The sequence below is a fragment of the Gracilinanus agilis genome, chromosome 3 (assembly GCF_016433145.1).
Source record: "Gracilinanus agilis isolate LMUSP501 chromosome 3, AgileGrace, whole genome shotgun sequence".
In the NCBI taxonomy this organism is placed as follows: Eukaryota; Metazoa; Chordata; class Mammalia; order Didelphimorphia; family Didelphidae; genus Gracilinanus; species Gracilinanus agilis.
In genome coordinates, this window is record NC_058132.1 from 484,199,369 (window position 1) to 484,219,175 (window position 19,807).

At 35.2% G+C, this 19,807-nt stretch overlaps 1 protein-coding gene across 1 annotated transcript in view; it reads right to left on the reverse strand.

Moving 5' to 3' along the window:
• GABRA5 (gamma-aminobutyric acid type A receptor subunit alpha5) overlaps window positions 1-14,354 on the reverse strand; it is a 128,724-nt gene extending 114,370 nt beyond the window's left edge. Inside the window, exons 1-4 of the mRNA XM_044667010.1 lie at window positions 14,269-14,354; window positions 5,802-5,923; window positions 965-1,032; window positions 632-852 (exon numbers count right to left, since the gene is read on the reverse strand). Of these exons, the coding sequence (XP_044522945.1) occupies window positions 632-852; window positions 965-1,032; window positions 5,802-5,923; window positions 14,269-14,354 (497 nt within the window). The remainder of the gene's footprint in view (window positions 1-631; window positions 853-964; window positions 1,033-5,801; window positions 5,924-14,268) is intronic.
• Window positions 14,355-19,807: the final 5,453 nt, after the last annotated feature.

Sequence of the window (19,807 nt, forward strand, 5' to 3'; positions counted from 1 at the left end):
GCTTAATCTTCATGACCCCACAGTGTAGGTGTTATTACTATCCCCATTCAATAATGAGGACACTAAGTCTGAAATAGATTAAAGCGATTTGCCTAGACTCACACAGCTGGTTAGTGTCTGAGATTTTTTTAACTCAGGACTTCCTGACTCAAAGTCTAGCATTCCCTTCCCTGTGACACTTAGTTGTCTCTTTAGATTAACTGCTAATGGAAAGGCTTCATAGGACACACTGTATTTATTCTGTGATACTAATTTTGTAGACAGCTAGAATCAGGATAACCTGAGTTCAGATGTATCCTTATATACTTAGTAGCTATGAGACCCTGAGCAAGTCACTTAACCCAGTTACCTCAGGTTCCTCATCTCTAAACTGAGTTATAGAAGGAAATGGCAAACTATGCCAGGATTTTTGCCAAGACAACCCCAAGTAGGTTTGGAAAGAATAGAAAATAACTGAAGGACTAAAAAACAATTCATTTTGCAATCTTAAAGAAACTCTAAGCAGAAAAATAATGTGGAATTAATCTAATTTTCATGGAGGAGAAACAAAGTGCGCCAGAAATGAACAATAATAAGAACTCTTCAAAATGTAAGGATGCTATAGAAATGCATAAACCAGAGAAGCTTTTACCTCATGGTATACAGCAGGGTACCATCATCCTCCAGCCGTAAGAGTTTGTTTGGTGTGGTCATGTTGTGCGCTATAGACTTTTTTCCATTGTGAAAAAATGTGTCCGGAGTCCAAATCTTGCTGGCAAGGAGGTTGTTGAGAGGGAGACGCTGCATTGGTCCTTTGAAACGAAGCCTTTCGTCTTTCCAGCTTTGTCGGAAAAATACATCAATGGTATACTCCTAACAGAAAGAAAGGGAATAAGGGTTGTTGTATTTCAATATATCTCTCCCCTAGAGATATTATCACATAACATTTAAATGTAGTTTAGGGCTAGGGAAGGTCAGTACCTACCATCTCTGTATCAGACACTGGACCAAAGCTGGTAACATAGATGTCTGTTCTCACCTGAGTTATTCTCTCTGAAATATAGAAATGTGAACCCTGATTTAGTCATTGACATAAGGATGAGCAATTAAACAATAAAGGTAAATTTTATTTTCCTTTTAAGCAAAACCTCATCTTCTAATCCATAAGTATTTTAATTTATTTTATTTTGTTGTATTTAGTTTTGAAAAGTAGAAGGAAACTAAACTAAAATTTGAAATAGCCCCAGGGCACTTTCTATATTTCAAATAAGAAAATAACAATTTGTCAACATATCCAAGATCAATTATATCATAAGACTGGGGAATCCTTCCATCTATAAAATATTCTCCATTATTTAGTATATACTTCTTAAAGAGTTGCTTTAAATACAGAGTGAATAAGTAGCTCACTACTAATAATAGTAGTTAATAAAAAAAGGAAGGACTTGAGTACAGGTATTTTATATATATATATACATATATATGTATATGTATATATATATAAAAACACACACATATATCATAATATAATACTATTATACCTATGATAAAAAGGAAACTTTCTATAATTTCTAATGTGTGGTATTACATTGTATATTTCAGGTGCAATCACTATATTCTAAAAAATAAAGACTTGAATAGTTGGTAAATATTAAAACCACTTTAGATTGGTATTCTCATACAATGAAGGACTTTCAACCTAGGCCCTCTCCGGTTTTATAGCTCCCATGATTATTGTCAGGATGTACATTCTGGGATTACCTTAAAGGACTAGAAAATTGCCAGGTGGGTGACTTAGCTTTGGGGCTCCCATCATACACAGATTCTGATATAATTGTAGACATCTCAGCTTAAAATTAAATTTGCCCTAAAAAAAAACTTGAGGAAACTTAAATCCCTCAGGGATAGGCAAATTCAATGAGTTGGTGGTGGTGACATTAATATTTAGATGCAAAGCTCAGCAATTATTCCAGGTCATTCTCCTACAATACTGGCTAATTGTGTCCTGAGGGCTATTTCTCTCTGATAATTCGTATGCCTAGAAATCTCCCTGTTTGTTCTACCCAATTGAAATAATAAAGGAATAAGCATCTCATACCACTTGTAGAACAGAAGAGTTTCTATGTTAATCAATTAGGAATAAGGGAAATTACATCAAAGATTATATTTAAATTCTCCCTAGTATGGATGAGGAAGATGGCAATCAATTCCCCAACATACATCTTACTCTTTAAAATGTCAATGCTGAATAAGATCTACATTTTGTCTTAATAGAAAAAGATTTTCCTAAAAGTATCTAGAGGAAGTTCAGATGCACAATATTTGAATCTGCTCTACTCATGTATTTTGCCCTGAATAAAAGTCACATTTATATCTCAGACCATAATTCATAAATTTCAGTGCATAATTCACTCAGTGCTAGAAATGAGCATACTCTTAAGATAAGAGAGAATGAGAGACAGAGAGATAGAAATAGACAGAGAGAAAGAGATAGGGATGCAGAGAGATGGGGAGTTTCCATATACAAAGTATAATTTTTAGAAAGAGGTTTATATGTGAAACCACAATATCCTTCTTTTATCCCCATTAACTGCCATTCAATGAACATGAATATTAAAGCAACATTAATGTACTAATCACAAAATATAGCTTGGTATAATGGAAAGAACACTAGATTTAGAGTAAAAAAAATCTGGATCCAAGCTTAACTTCATTACATATAAACTATATGAGCTCAGTCAAGTCAATTAATATCTCTGAGCCTCAGTTTCTAAGCTTGACCTGTAAGAATAAATATATCTGTGTCCTATCTCATAAGAATGGTGACAAACAAATAAGATAATAAAAGTGCTTTGAATACTACAGAACTCTTAATATTGGGATCAGTTCTTAAACTATTTCTTTCAGGATCTGTAATTTCATCAGTGTGGGTCCATAGTCCTAGAATGCAGACTGTAACTCATTGACAACTAATCAGACAATTTTCAGAGTAATTTTTGCCAAACAGTCATCACCACCTTTACCCCAAATCTTCTTGGTAATAAACCTCTCCAAATCCTGACTTTTCATCAATAAACATATTCAATACAGATAGACCCTGCACTTTGCTAACATAGCCCTTAAGAACTCATGATGACCCACCTACCACAACAGGCATAGGAGTAAGACTAAAATGGAGGCAGATGTAATTTTTAAAAAGATTCCATACTATTGAAATTGATATAATCAAATAGATTAATATTTATTAAGATCCCACTATGTGTTACACATTGTGCTATTCACTTGGGATATCATAAAAAAGACAAAACACAATCACTACCTCCAAGGAATTTACAATCTGATGGGAAAGGCAACATACAAAAATACTTATGTATATAAAAAGCAAATTATATACAAGAAATATAGGACATAAGTAACAGAGGGAAACCCTGCAATTAAGGGTGAATTGAAGAAGACTTCCTGTAGAAGGTAAGATTTTAATTGGGACTTAAAGGAAGTCAACAAAGCCAATAGTTGGAACAGAGGAGAGAGGGTATCCAAGGAATAGGGATCAGCCAGAGAAAATGTCCAGAACTGAGTTGAAGTGTCTTGTTCATCAAGCAGTCAAGAGACTAGTGGCACTGGATCCAAGAGGATGTGTTGAAGAATAAAGTATAAGAAGACTGGAAAGGTACTAGGTGGTGAGGTTATGGAGGACTTTGAACGCCAAACAGAGCATTTTGTATTTGGTCCTGGAGACAATAAAAAGTCACTAAGTTTTTTTATTAGGGAGGAATTACACTTTAGGAAAATCCCTTTAGTGACTGAATGGATAAGTGAAACTTAAGACAGGCAAATGCCACCAGCAGGTTTTTCCAATAAAGCAGGCAAGGGGGGAGAAAGGCTTATACCAAAATGGTGGCAGAGTCAGAGGACAGGAGAGAGTTTATATGAGTGATGTTCCAAAAGTGAAAACAACAAGCTTTGGGAATATATTGGATATGGGAGGTGAGACAGAGTAAGGGATCTGGGATGACTCCTATGTTGGGAACCTGAGGGACTGGGAGGTGGTGTTTCTCCCTATAGTATGGGTGAAGGAAGGAAAGGGAAGGGTTTACAGAGAAAGATAAAGAATTCTATTATATTGAGTTTAAGGTGTCTACTGGATCTGTGTGAAAGTTAGTTTGAGATAGAAAACAAGTCATTGTCTCAAAATGTAATTCTCTAATAGGTATACTTTAAAAGATGACTTTTCAAAAGAGGCTCCTAGAATCTTATTATTATGTTACGGTTCATAAACCATACATTGCTATAATTGTGTTGGATTATACTCAAGTCTGTATTACTGAAGTAGCAATAGTAACTTATTTTAAAGCACTAACTTATAGGAGGACTTCAGTATATTTCCATTTAACACATTTGGTCCACCTTAAAAATATTTTTAAATATTCAATGTCATGTTGTCAGAGAGAGGATCAAAGCTGATCATCTGTTGCTCCTTACCCTTTGTAAATCCTTGCCCAAATCTCACCTATTTGATAGCACAGCTCTATTCTTACTTTCTCTATATAATTTTCCCTTCATCATTTACTGAGCACTTATTAGGCAGAGAATACTTCATTACTCTATTCTACCCTAAAATGAGTCATATGTTGGCTGATATTGTTCCACATATGTATGTCTTATTTTCTCAAATATGTTTCATTCACTTTGAAAATAGAAGCAATGTTTTACTTTTTATATATCCCCTAAAATAATGCCTTATGCACACGTTAAAATGTTTTTGAAATTAATAATATACTCAAAGAGAGAATTCAGTAATTTTTGCAACATTTAATCTTTTATATTAGTGATTTCATTGAAAATACTAAATTGAGAAGACATACTTCTGAAAACATTTCTCATCTCACACCAATTCTTTCTTCGTAGTTCCTCAATTTTATGTTTAATAAATTGGTACTGGATAATATTTGAATGGTGAGTACATCATAAATTAGAACCAAAACCAAACCAAACCACATGAAGTAAAATCAGAATTGTTATTGCTTTTTTTCTAAGTTTCTTAGTAAACCAGTTCTCATAATCCATTTTTCGCTAATGCTGAATGCTAATAAGGATTATCACAATCTGTCCTGTTCTACCAAGAATCTATTTTTCCCTTAGGTCATTCACTTAAAATGTAATGATTTCTGAAAACATCTTCAAAAGAATGAGAGTGTAAAATTGATTTGTCAAAGATCCCTCTGTATGGGGTTGACCTAAGTTTTGGGTTCTTTTTCCTTCTTCTTAAAGTGCCCAAGTTAAAGGGATTTTGTTTGACCAAGGTCAAACTTGACTTAAGTACATTAGCTGTCCCAAACCAACCAATTTTCTTCAAAATTATTAGGTCCTCAAAAGTGGAAAGCAAATAATATTTATTCCTGGAATGATGTGGTATAAGATCACTCTTTGATTCCTGGCCAATCAATGAATTACTTTTGTGATTTTTGCTTAGTAACTGAACTATAATGACCCTCAGTTTCCTAATATGTAAAGATATGTTTAAAAAATATAATAGGACTTGCACTATCCACTGCTTAGATTACTATGAAAATGAAAGGAGTCAATACAAATCCCAGGAATTTTGTAACATTAAAGTTTGGTGAATGGCCATTTTTATTAGGGGTCTCTTTGCTTGTTTCTACTCCTACCATTTCTTATTATGCTAGTTAATCTTTTTAATATGGGGCTGCAATACTGTTTAAAAATATAAAAGGAGCCACTCCATAGAGTTTCTTGGATTTAAGAAGTGTAGCCATTACTTTTGTTATTCACCTTACTTAAGGAAAGGGACATATACCCACCTCCAAGTCCTGGTCGCAGTCTATTGTCATATCCATCCAAGAGACCATCCAAAATCCTGGTAAATATTGTAATATTATCATTGGTCTCATCTTTCGCTGAACTTGTTGGCATTTGTGAATAGCTGTTTAAGAAGAACAAAAAAAGGCCTAAAACTAGAAAATTAGTCTTCTATAAGTTCCCTTGCAAATTTCCCAATAAGTAAGAAAGTCACATATAATCCCTGATGGGATATTTCCAAAAAGGGAGACTACTATTTGAAGTGTCTTGTTTGGGAGGAGATTTTATAATCTCCAATTCTTTGCTTAACCTATTTTGAATGAACAAATTGCAAGAGACCTTATGAATTACTTCAGTTTCCATAGCCCATTAGTGCTTCTTCCCTCAAGAAGACTGTTCTGAGACTGTCATGTTTGAGCCATGAGAAAAAAAATGTTTCTGAAATGTTCTTCAAAACTTATAAGAGATATTATTTTAACATCTAACTTTCACTGCCAGGTAACTACAGGGAAAGTACATGCAATAAATATTGGTAAAAGTTTTCATGGCTCATGGATCTCTTTGACTTTCAGGTTGTATCCAATTTTCTGATGTCAATTTTCCAACTGTCTCATTTTTTTTCTTTGAAAACAGACAGAATATTCACAAATTTAAAAAATAAATATAACAATATTATGTTTAAGCTGCCACAAAGTTGCATTGTTGAAATGTCTTCAAATTATGAAATAGAATGTGAATAACTGAAGAAAAGAGGTTGAATGTAAAGAATTAACACCTTTTAATGCTCAAAATGCTTTATATCCATACAAAGTAATGTGATATCTCTGGGATCTCTTTTCTTCTTGTTCTTTGTAAAAGTTAAAGTGTAAAAAATACTATTGAAGCATAGGAAAGGACAAACAAATGATCATAAAAAAACCTGGAAAGACATAGATGAAGTGATGCAAAATTAAGTGAACAGAACCGGGAGAATGTTGTAACCAGCAACAGCAAATAAAGTACGATGATCAACTATGAATGTTAGCTATTATCATCAATTCAAAGTTGCAGGACAACTCCAAGTGACCCATGACAAAAAAAAAAAAAGATTATCCACATCTAAAGATGAAACCAATGAAGTTTAAATGCAGATAGAAGCATACCATTCTTCACTTTATTTCCTACATGAATTTTTCTCTAGTGTAAGCAATATGTTTTCTTCTTTCACAATATGATGAACATAGATATATACAGTATGTGATAACACATGTACAATCTATATAATATTACCTGCTGTCTTGGAGAAGGGAGAGAAATAGGAGGGAGTGAACCTCAATTTAAAATGTCAGAAAACGGGGGGGGGGCAGCTGGGTAGCTCAGTGGATTGAGAGTCAGGCCTAGAGGAAGGAGGTCCTAGGTTCAAATCTGGCCTCAGACACTTCCTAGCTGTGAAACTCTCGACAAGTCACTTGACCCCCACTGTCTACCCTGACCACTCTTCTGCCTTGGAGCCAATACACAGTATTGACTCCAAGACAGAAGGTAAGGGTTTAAAAATAATAAAATAAAATAAAATAAAATGTCAAAAAACAATTATTAAAAATTGTGGCAACATGTAATCTAGGGATTTTTTAATTTATTAATTATAAAAAGAGGTAAGTTGCTTGGTGTTTGGGGAAGAGATAGCAATGCAATGAAAAATCTCTAATGAAAACATTCTTTGCAAGTCATTAAATGACCTGAAAGGCCCACAGCAATCTTAAGAACTCCAAAGGTCTCTAACTCCTAAAATGGTTAAATTAGAATTGTGAGTAAATTTGATTTTACTTTTGTATTTTTTTGTTAATCAGTTTCCTAAAACAAGAAAAACAACCTGTATTTTAAAAAACCAGTGATTCTATTAGGAGGTTTTAATAAAAGGTGATTTTTCAGTGATGTCACTTATCTTTTAAATTTCAAAGTAATTAACCAAAAGATGTATCTAATATAGTTAACCTTTTTCTTTTTGAAATAGGAAGCACACATTCTTTTTCTCTTGCTTGTTCTGACTCATTCAATCGATTGCCAGATGAAGCTGGCAGATAGAGATGTAACTTCACTCCCATGGTGTCACGCTGAGTAGTTGTTATGCTATGTTTAACTAACTGCCTATTGACATGAAGAATGTTTCTCACTTCTTCTTGATAAGGCATATGCCTAAGAATTATTTTCTTTCATTAGCTTTATTGTCCCCTAATTATTAACTCTGCAGGATGGATTATGCTTTAAATTAGTTGTTTGTTTTTTAAGTGCACAGAGATGACTCAGGTTGACAGATTGACTCTATACTTTTTTCTGTGCTGTTTCCTTTCATTTTTAATTTTCAAGATAAAACTTCAAATTATATCAAACTTCCAAATTTATGACATTGTCTTCTATCCTCCCTTTTCCATTTAAATTTCTTTTAGATTTGTTAAAATGGTGAAAGCTTATATATATATATATATATGTGTATATATATATGTATATATATGTGTGTGTGTGTATGTGTGTATGTGTGTGTGTGGGCATGTGCACATGTGTGCATGTGCAAGTGTACATGTGTGTGTTTATATAACTCATATTCATAAAATATTAAAATCCAGGTTCTTAGGTACTGCATTTAATTAAAGGTAACAAAGTAATTTATACAAACTAAGGAAAATTCAAATGAATATAAAATAAAATAAGGATTTAAAAAAATATAAGGTCTCTTCCAGGAACAGAAATAGACTTGTAATTTGTAGGGTGATAGAAAGGTAGGAGAAATCATAACTGTCATATCACTGACTTTGTTATCATAAAATTGGTTTATAATAATTTTATATATTTCATATTTCTAAACCTTTTCCTAAAAACAAAAAAATTCTACATATATTTCAAATCAATTCTTTAAACATAAGGTTTTAAAAGGTTCACTGATTTCCTTCAACCTGTGTTTCCCCTCCTTATTTCTATTATGCTTTTCTCTCTTTTAATCAGTTCTCTTAATTCTTTTCTAGATGTGTAAGTGTCTACATTTTTGTTATTGTTGGGAGAGTGTCTTTACTCTTAGACTGTCAGCCTTTGTTCTTCCTTATTCTCTCTTTTAATAACTAAGTATTCTTCTTTGTGATTACATTTTATTTTTTTTCCAACCTCTCCTCTATCTGATCATCTAAATAAAATGGCTCCAAAAGTCTTTTTCTCATTCAAACACTAGATGGTTCTATATTCCTTCATCTCCTTCTCTGTCTTTGTGATGTAGAAATGATAAGAAATATCTCCCCCATTTCACAGATTTATTTTAAAAATTGAATCACAGGAGTATGAAGAGATTTTTCCAGTATCACATAGTTGGACGAGTGCTGGGCCCAGAATCCTGATTGATTATCAGTTGCTACTTTTTTTCCCACTGAACTATACTACTTTCCAAATTATGTTCAGATAGAGATTTTCATTCTTTAATAAAAGTGATATTCGAAGTGTTGAACACTCCCTCACTCTAACACAAAGATGGCCCATCAAAGTAATGCTACAGTTGAAGATAGCCCCGTAAAGCACTTTCAGAATTCATATTAAGCAAGATAAAACTTAAAATAGAAAAAAATTCAGGGTTTAAGTGAGGAATATATCTTTCCCTATATTCAGATTCAAAAGTTTGACTATTACTTCCTTCCTTAGAATTCTTTTCCAATGATTGAACAAAAGTATTTCATATATTTTTACTGTTAATACAGTTAATACTTTCTTTAAAGAAGATACAACAATTTTACATAATTCTACATGTAGGGAAACATAGCATCCCTTTCCAAGATTTTAAGATTCTTTTATGTCTTTAGTGTGTGGTCCTTCCACCAATGCAGATTTCAATGACCACCTTTGGTTTAGTAGATTATTTTTCAACCATTCTGAGAGTCTAAAAACTTTTGCTGATGGCCAGTTTTCTGGGGAAATGTTATTCAAAATTTTGCTAGGCTGATACCTGGTTAATAGAGAGAAATGCTACTTGACATCCTCTGTTTTTTCTACTAGCTGAGATTAGAACAAAGCTCCTTTTTCCAGAATTTCATTTTCATATATCTTAGATTTATATGAATTAGAAGAACCCCATTTTCTACTTATAAAATATCTGTGTGAAATAATGTAAGTAATCTTGGTATTAGCTTCTAAAGCCTTTTGTAAAGACATGTAACGTTTAAAGGAATGAAAGTTTATATTATCAAGGAAGAAGTACCAAAGGGAATGATGTAGGGAGGACTGTGGAAATATTAGCAGTGTAAAATAGTGGGCAGAATCTCAGGCAATCTTAGATCTGCTCATTTTTCTTTGAAATATGAAAGAAGAGGGAAAAAAAGAATGTGATTGTTGTGACTGATGAAGATTCTGAAGATGAAAATTTTATAATATAGGAAGATGAAGTTTAAACCCTAACCTAGCTAATTTTGTGGTTAGCCAGCTAATCTTCCAAAGAAAGAAATGAATGAAGACCAAAATGTTTCAGGGAAAAGATATTTTTCTAATCCTATTGACAAAAGAATACTAACTTCCTAAATAGTTGTTAATCATCAGTCCCAGAAAAACTAATTGATTTTGACAGTGACTATATTTTTAAATTAGTACATGTGTATACTGGTGTATATGTCTGTGTGTGTTTAAAATTAATATGTTTATTCATGCATGTATACACAGAGGTATCTATATATTTGCCAGATATAACCATGTACTATTTTAACTACAAAATAAGTAGATGTTTAATAAGTATTTGTTGCATTGGATATATGTTTTATATATACATGTATAAACAAATAGATGTTTAGTCTTTTGATTACTAGGCATTATAACATTTCTCTACAAATTTATTTGATCATCTATATAAATGAACATATTAGTCTTATTTAAAAACTTAAAATATTTGTCCAAAAGAGAAAAAACTGGAATAATTTTTCATAGATATTAGAACTCTGTGAGAAAAATCTATTATTGAAATATTTATTACATGTAATATATTTCTTTTACCAAAGATTTGTGGCAAGGTTGACTAGCATAAAGAATTAAGGGCTAATATATTTAGAAAACAAGGCTACTAATTTCATCACTACCATGAACTACCTGTATGGCATTTGACAAGTGATATACTGTCATATGCCTCAGTGTTACCATCTTTTTTTTAAAGGTCTATTTCTATCTGTTTAGAGAGCTTATGTGAGGAGCAGAGGTTGACAGAACTACATTCATTTTAACTTAGAGCTGGAATAAATCTTAAAAATTCTTGAATTCAGTTCCCCTCTTTTATACATGATAGAAATAAGATTCACAAGTTTTAAGTGACTTGTCCAAGATCACAAATATAGTCAGTGGCAGAGCTCAATGTAGAACCCAGATGTCACATTTTGCAAGGCAAAATCATTGAAAAGTTAACTGTACTATATAAAGTAAGGAAATATTACCAACAGTGTGTCATATATATCTTTTCCCTCCTTCCAAAATGGTATTTAAGGTTTGATATTTAAATCTTGTATTTAAAACTTCTCTATCTCTGGCAATGGCACTACCATCTCCAAACTTCAGACACAGTTTTGATTCTTCCTGCTCCTTATCCTAAACCATAACATCAAAACAATTAGGAAGCTCTGCTGCTTCTATCATGACAAGATGTCCTCACCTCTTCACTTTTACAGGCATCAAGACTAGCTCAGAACTTTGTTACTCTCTAATTAATCTTCTTGCCAACAATCACTACCATTTTCCATCCATCTTAAACACTGCTTTCAAAAGAGTCTGCCTAATATAGAAAGTCAGGTCTTTCTCTTATTTAAAAGCTTCTATTAGTGCCCAGTTGTCTAAAAGGCATTCTATAAACTCCTCAACCTGATACTTAAGTCAGGATCTCATTTGAATACATCCTTGCAGCCATATTTTACAAGAGTCCTCTTCATCCAGTCTACTTTCTAGCTAAGTTGAACTCCAAAATTTTTCTCTGCTCTTCTGGTATGGACTTTGATGTCTCTTGGGCCACCAGGGTAATGCCCCATATAACTCCCATCCTTATCTCCGATGGTTGAAATCCAAACTTTCCTTCAAAGCCCACCCTGCGTACAATGTCCTGCATGAAGCTTTTCTTTTCTGATTCTCTCAACTATAAGTGATCACTTCCTTTTCATATTTTCCTGGAGTACTATGCCTGACTCTGATTTTCCCTTTATTATGCTTCTTTCCCTGAAGAATCACATTATACTCTATGTCATATTCATTTTTTGAAGATATCATCCATCCCTAATTAGGCTTTAAGTGTCTTAAAGTACAGTCCTGCAATTTTTACCTCTTTATCCTCAAGATTAACATTGCCTGGAATATGATGGATACTTAAAATGGATTGTGAATTTATCTAGCTGAATTCTTATCATAGTAAGGAATCAATAGATAATGAAGTATAATGGAAAACAAGAACACTAGATTTTCAATTGAAGATCTTGAGTTCAAATCTTGACTCTACCATTTAGTATTTTTGTACTTTTGGACAAGATACATCCTTACTTAGCTTCAACTTTTTCATCTAATTAATAGTAATAATAATATTTATGTAGCACTTTAAGATATGCCAAGTGCTTTTAAAATAATGTATAATTTTAGACATACACTGACACTGGCAAGAAGGTACTATGATTAGGCCCATTTTATACATTAGGGAAATGAAATGAAGGTGAAGTGAATTGTTCCAAGTCACACAATCTGTAAGTCTCTGAAATGTCTAGCATGCTAACTAGTTAACTAACTACACAAGCTAGGTATATCTCTGTAAAATAAGGAAGTTGGACTAAATGGCTTCAAAGGGCCCTTCCACTTCTAAGTCTATGCTCCTATGTTGATACGTAAGCCTCGGTTGAGATAATGATTCTTAGTTAACCTGTTCCCTGAAGAAAATTAGAGACAAATATTAAAGTATATATTTTCTTCATTAATTGGGTATCATTCTATTCATATGCCTGGGAAATTATAAGATTTTCAAATGGCTTATGACATATGTAACTTATACTCCTGATAATTATTTGGAAGTGAGGCCTCCAGTAGGATTTTTAAAAATGGATATAAGGTACTAAAAATGTTAAGGGAGGTGATATGGAGACTATGGTGGCATATTCCCTGGAGATGTTCAAAGGGAGCAAGGTGGAAAAAAAAGGAACAGAATAGTTCTTGAAAACCACTGCTATAAATAGCTCCGATATAATCAATTAAGACTTTTGTGACTCTCACCAAATAATTGCTACTGTGAAATCTAAAAACCATTGGTACAGATACCAAAAGGCTATTGCAAATTTCTAAGGAACACTAATTTGTTTAACTGGAAACAATGTACATTGAAGAGCACTGGATTACAAGCAGAGTAGATTAGCTATTGGGAAAATATGTATCATTGCCCCAGGAGTCAGGGGTGACAGAATCATTTCCTATCTTTAAGTTATTAATTGCTATATTTTTGTTTTAAAAGAGTTCTCCTCAGAAGAATTTTTTGGTTTAATAGTTGTAGAGCTCTAGAAACTTTCTGTGATATTCTCTTTTAAAAGTTTCTCTTAAGTTTATCTCATCAATTTTAAGAAGTACTCTCCTTATTTGTCTGAATAATCCAAAGGGGTGGAAGACGTCTGTGGGAAAAGAATGAGTTTCTTTGAAATGATCATAGTGTCATTTTGAGTAAAATGATATTTTTAAGTGACCCTAGTGTTAACATTAAAAATCACACAAAAGACCATAATGGAAATAACAATGCATGGAATCCTTGATCATGTACAGCTTCAAGGTGACTTTTCAGACATTTAAAGTCAACATAAAGCCAAGGTTATAGAGTAAATTTGGCATATATTTTCAATGTCGCAAGCAGATAACCATAACATTCAAATGATACCATATGTTTCATAACCTACTATGAGTGGAGGAACAATAGCTATCAAATTTTGTGAACCATATTTTCTAAGAAAAATTGTTCATATGAGGATTAAACCTCTGAATATAATTTAAACTGAATAAAAAGAAACACTGTTGATTTTGAATCAAATTGCTTCCATTCTTAAGGCTATAAATTTACCACTATTCTTTACTCTAGTCCTCTTTTCTCTGACTCACTTCAGAATCTACACTTCAGGTGGTCAATCTAACAAAGAAAGTTTCATTTAATGCTGCTTCTAGCCAGTAAGACAATGAGGGTACAGGGATCTCTAGGTGGGCAAAGAAGTTGAATATATTCTTCATTGCATTAAAAATCAAAGGACATGGGTTCAAATCTCAGCTCTGTACTTTATTACTGATAATATCTTTAATAAATCACTTGACTTCTCTTGAAGTCATGTTTCTCCTCAGTAAAATCAGAAGGCTAGGTCAAATGGCCTATAAGATCACCTCTAACTCTAAATCTATGATTCGCAGAACAAATTATTTAACTGAACATAACTGTTGCTGTTATAAAACATACTGATTGGAAAAAAACAAAAAACTTACCCAAAGTGACTGGCTAAATTCATGGAAATGCAAAAGAGAAGGAGGTTTTTGATCATGACAAAGCTAGAAAACATTCCATTGTCCATTCCCAATAAGAATGATAATTGAAGTAGTTGAATTTTGGGGAAAATGCTCTTTTCCACCTTGATCCTTAGACTGGAATGAATAAAAAGAAAAGAACATATGCCCATGAATGTCTCAGTGATAAACAGCTTGGAACTAAACCATACTGCAAAGGCTCATTTTTTAACTATTCATAAATAAAGAAACATTAGGATACATTTTGGTGTCATTATACAAGTAGAATTCTATACTCTCTCCCTTGTGACTTTCATTTTCAGAAGGCAATAAAATACAGTACAAAGAAATTAGCATAATGCTTTATTTCCCACATTTAAATATAACATAAAATGTAGAATCATGCTTTTAATTTTTAAACCATTAACCCAACTATTTAATTTTAACCTCTTACTCTTTGTAATAATTACCCAAGTGGTTCTTAGATTAAAGATGTGGTATTTTCTGAAAAAGTGAATCATACATTTGTTGGCATCTCAATTTTTCCTTTCAAAAATATCACTTCCCTTAAATGTTCAGTCAGCTCACTCCTCTTACTGCAAGGTGTCAGGAGAATTTTTTGGGAAAGAGGACAAAGGTCACTTTTGTGTGGATCATTCTAAAGAGAAAAATTACTAAAATATGATAATTGCTTATTAAAAAGGTTGCCACTTTCTTGGATGGCTTCCACAATGACTAAATAACCTAATAATTATTATATTTCGGAGAGAAATCTGTCTCTCAGCTCTGTTCTGAGCCCTAATTAACGTGTTAAAGAATTGAACGCTGTAGTTCGCCTTTTTCTCTTGGCTAAGGACTCAAATCGAGGGAATGTGTGTGCTTTTTCTTCGTGCAATCCAAACCAACACACATCTGCACATACATGCAGCCTGCCTGCTTTCATTGTACTTTGTTCCTGAGAATCGCTGATGCCAATTCCCCAAAGTCAGGGATCACAATCAACACTTTCAATCTAGAACATTAAAAATAGGTTCTAGTGCCTACCCCAAGGCAGGTTTAAATGCAGAAGGTCTCCAGAGTCAGAGGTCACCTACACCCTGCCTTTTCGCCTTTGGGTCCCCCTGAAAACTGGCATATAATCAGGCATATAACAGCCAGGGAATGGAAGGCGGTGGGAAGGAGGAAAAAAGAAAGGGTCTTCTTTCTCTTCCAGTATCCTCTGCACTAGGTGCTGAAGGAAAGAGGTAAGGAGCCCCAGGGGGTCTCCAGATCGCTGCGTAAGCTCTCTAGCTGGGAACACCATCCTCGTGTGTGTGTGCCAGGGTGCGTGGAGGTGGGAGGGAATCGGGAGGAGGATTGCGGAGTCCGAGCATTGTATCCACTCCAGCCTTCTCTTATCGCTAACTCGACCCCTGCTTCTCCCTCCTGGGGGAATTTCAAGGATCTTCAGAAAATCTACCCCACCGTTCAGCTCTTCCTCACCTTTTCTTTCTTTTCTCACTTCTCTTCCCCGTTTCCAACCTACTTCCAGATCTCCCACCTTTTCCCTTTTCCTCCCCATCTCAATGAATTACCCAATGTTATTTCTTCTATGGGTTTTCCCTCCTTGCAAATTTCGGGTCTGGACTGGTAGAGGCTTTACACTAAAGCCTTTGCCAGTTGATCCATGGTTAGCTGCCCCTTCGAAATCTCACTGCAATACACCAGGCTGCACCTAGTCCCAGCCTCCCAGCCTCAACTCTTAAAAAGCAAGCAAACCAAAAAAAGGGGAAACTTACCCAGGTGCCTGGAAGGGAGGGCAAGGAAGGGAAGGAGAGATACTGTTAAATTCAATAAGCGCCTACTATGGGCTAAGCGCAGGAAGATATACAAAGATAAATACGGTTCCTGGCCATAGCCCTTAGCGCGCTAAATACACACCTCTTCCCTCAGCACTTTAAACAGCAAGGACACTTGGAGGCTGGATTGAGGGGGGTGGGGGTGAAATGGAGAAGGGGGCACCGTGGGGCGGGGTGGGAGAAGAGGGCGGGAAGAAAAAGAAAGAAAATATTTGTACTTCCAAGATAGACACCCCCTCTCAGCACCTCTCCAAGCCCTTTCTTCCTCTGCAGCGGCGGTCTCCGGGCTGGGGGAGTTGAGCAAAGGCAGCCCCTTTGAAAGCAGCTCTGCACCTCGAAAACAATCCGACTGCTTGTTACTCCTCATCCAGTACCGGCTGCGCTATCTCCAATCTATCTTGCCCACCCTCCCATCTCTGGGATATGATTTGCCCCACTGAGTCTGGCTAGGTAAAGTTTGCACTCTTCCCGGGCTCTCCCTGTCACCAGATTCAGTTAATTCCCTTCTCCCAGTACCAGATCCTGCTCTGCTCTGGGTTCTGGGCACTTCCCAGAAAGAAAGGCGACACATTGTTCCCTCTGTCTGGGGTCTGTCTCTCCCCTATTCAAAAACACTTCAACCAGCAGTGACCAGGTTCTCTCTCCCTGTCCCGGAAGGGTCATTTGCTCCCCAGAGGAGGCTGAAAACCCCTCTAACCATCGCGTGCCCTACCCCTTCCTCGCCACCACCTCCCCCCATCTCTTCTCCATAGGGTCGAATCATGTCCCACCCCCACCCTCCTTTCAATATCTTTCCCCCTCTACACCCCCGCCAGCTTACCAACTGCGCTGGACATGAGAAGAGAGGTTAATAGATGTTCTGCAAATTCCTTCCTCTCCCCTTCCCCGCCTGGTACCCTCTTCCTCCCCAACCCAAGCTGCCTGGTGCAGATGTCTCCGCTGTCACCACCACATACTGTATCTCTTGAAGTTCCCACCGCTTTCCCAAGTGGAACGGGATGGAGGGAGGGTACGCTCACCCGCTCGCTGCCTTGGATCCAAGCGGCTCCCTCTTCAGCTCCTCCTTCCAGGATGCACTGCTTCCCTCTTGCAGATTTCTCTCTCTCTCCCTCCCCTCCACCCCCCATATACACACACTCTTTTCTCTTTCTCTCTCTCACCTCTCCTAAGCTTCCACATGTCGTCTTCTTAGGGTAGTGTAACGTTTGGATGCAGCTGTATCCCGGCAGAGGCCGCCACACACTTAACAAATGGGCTGACAGGCCAATATTGTATGAAGAAGAGTCAGATCTCTTTATTAGAGGTGGAGCCAGAAGTGTCAACAGTAAGTCCTCTCTGGGAAGGGTTCTTGTACCTCCCTTTAATTGAACTGATGGCCTTGAGTGACATTTTTGGTAGAGTCTTCTAGTGATGACAGGTGAGAATATATGTAGGAATGAAGGGAGCAAAATTGACTAGATGTGAACTGAAGCTTTCACCAGTCAGACACTGCAAACATCTTACTAGTGGCAGAGGCCAAAAGGAGGCCATTGCGACATGACAGGATGCCAGCCCAAGACTTTTGCTCAGATTCTACCAACTTCCTGGAGACTTTATTCTGTACCTCTGAGTTTGAGTCAACAAAATACAAGTTAATAAACACTTTTTCTTCTCTTTAAATAGAAGTATCTTCATTAACTCCAAGACACAAAATAAAGTTGATCTGGAATAAAATCCTTAACAGTAGTTTGACATTTTATGCAATTTTTGGTTTCCATATTTTCCTATCTCATAACACTGAGTTTTCTGCAGTAGGAAGAAGCGAGTAAGTAACCCTTTCAACATTATTAGGTTTCAAGGCAACTAAACTCTGGTGAGTCATGCTTTTACTGCTAACTCATTATAGAATTGAATAAACTGTTTAATCACATTTTACCTCAGTGTTCTGACCTACAAAATGGGAATGCTCCATGAATTATGCTTGCCTCCTGGCTAGAAAATGATGGAGAAAGAGGAATATATTAAGAATAATGTGGTGAAAGGAAATATAAAATTTATATAAAGAATCCTTCTCAAACAATTGATTCAACATGCTCCTGTATATAATCAAGCCCTTATATTCATGAAAGCAAAAATGAATATCCTGTGGCTTCAAAAGCACCTGGTTCAAGTTTTTGAGGTTATTATTTTTTATCCACTGATGACAGTTCCAAGTGTAGGTCAACTCAGTTTTATACTTCATGTTACAGCTGTGCACCTTTTTTAACTTTTCCAATGTAGAACAACAATAGATCTTTGATTGTATATCTATTAATCCATATTCTTAAGGTAGAGCACTTTTCATAGTCATTATATATTGAGATAAAATCATGTAACTCTTCACCACCTTATTGAAAATGCATGCCTAGAATAGGAGATAAAAATATAAATGTCTAAAATGCACAAGTTATGCCTTTGTAAGTTTGCATGTGTTCAAAACATGTACTAATTAATATCTATCAATACCAAATTAAATTAATATGTAACCAGTGATAGCTTTGAAGGGCATTCCATTTCTAAAATGGGCAAATTGAATAATTGTTACTCCCCTTTTCAATAATTTTAGAAATGAATAATGGCAGAATTTCTTTACCAGGATTTTACTAAGAAAAACACCGGTCTGGATAAAAAAATAATATAGTAGTATTGTGTGTATGTGTATGTGGGAGGAGGTAGTTAGTGGAAGAATTTGAAAAGGGATTATTAAGTGTTTAACAGGTATTAAAGACTATGTTACATGTAGGCACTATTAATCCAAAAGGCAAAACCACCCCTGTCCCCAGGAGCTTGCATTCTAATAGCTAGCTAAAGATAACACATTTGAGGAGTGGAAGCCAAGAAGATTAGTTTTAGTAAGAGAAGTTAACAGGAGGTTGAATGGAGTTATAGGACAAAAGGTAGTATTGATGTGAACATTTTTCCTTGTTCCCAAAGCTAAATATGGAGTGTGTGTGTGTGTGTGTGTGTGTTGGGGGAAGGGATATAGGAGCTTTCATAGCATAGTGCAAACTGTCAGAAAATAGAAGCATTAGGGGAATGTTGGAATAAAAATAGTGAAATATCATGAATTATAAAACCATGCAGAAGAAGATTCCTAATTATGATAAAGGTTTCATTGGCAGTCACTGACATAAAAAGCAAGAAAATACAGGATGTGTGAAACTATTTGTTCATATCAAACCAAAACTACTTCATTTTCCTTATCAGTAAGATGAAAAATATAGATTAGGTCAAATTAACAAGCACTTATTAAGTGCTACAGGCTCTGTGCTTAGTGGTGGAGATACACAGAAAGGGGGAAAACTACTTACCCCCAAGGAGTTCACAATCTTCTGGGAGAAGACTACAAGCAAAAGACTATTTATAAATAAGGTATTTAAAGCATAAAGTGGAGACTATCAACTAAGCAAAGGTTCAAAGGTTTAAGGAGTAATGGGAAAGGTTTCCTGCAGACTGGGTGATGAACAAGATCTCTTTGAGTTCTATATTTCTATTAATCTATGACCTAAAAGTCTTGATATTTCATGACTTTGAATTATTAGTGGATTGAACATTAGGTCTAGGTACCAGAATAAGAATGAGCCTTGGGTTTGAAAGTAAATTACTAGGTTCAAATCCTGGCTGTTTTCATTGCCTCTTGTAGGAATACAGATGTCATTTAACAT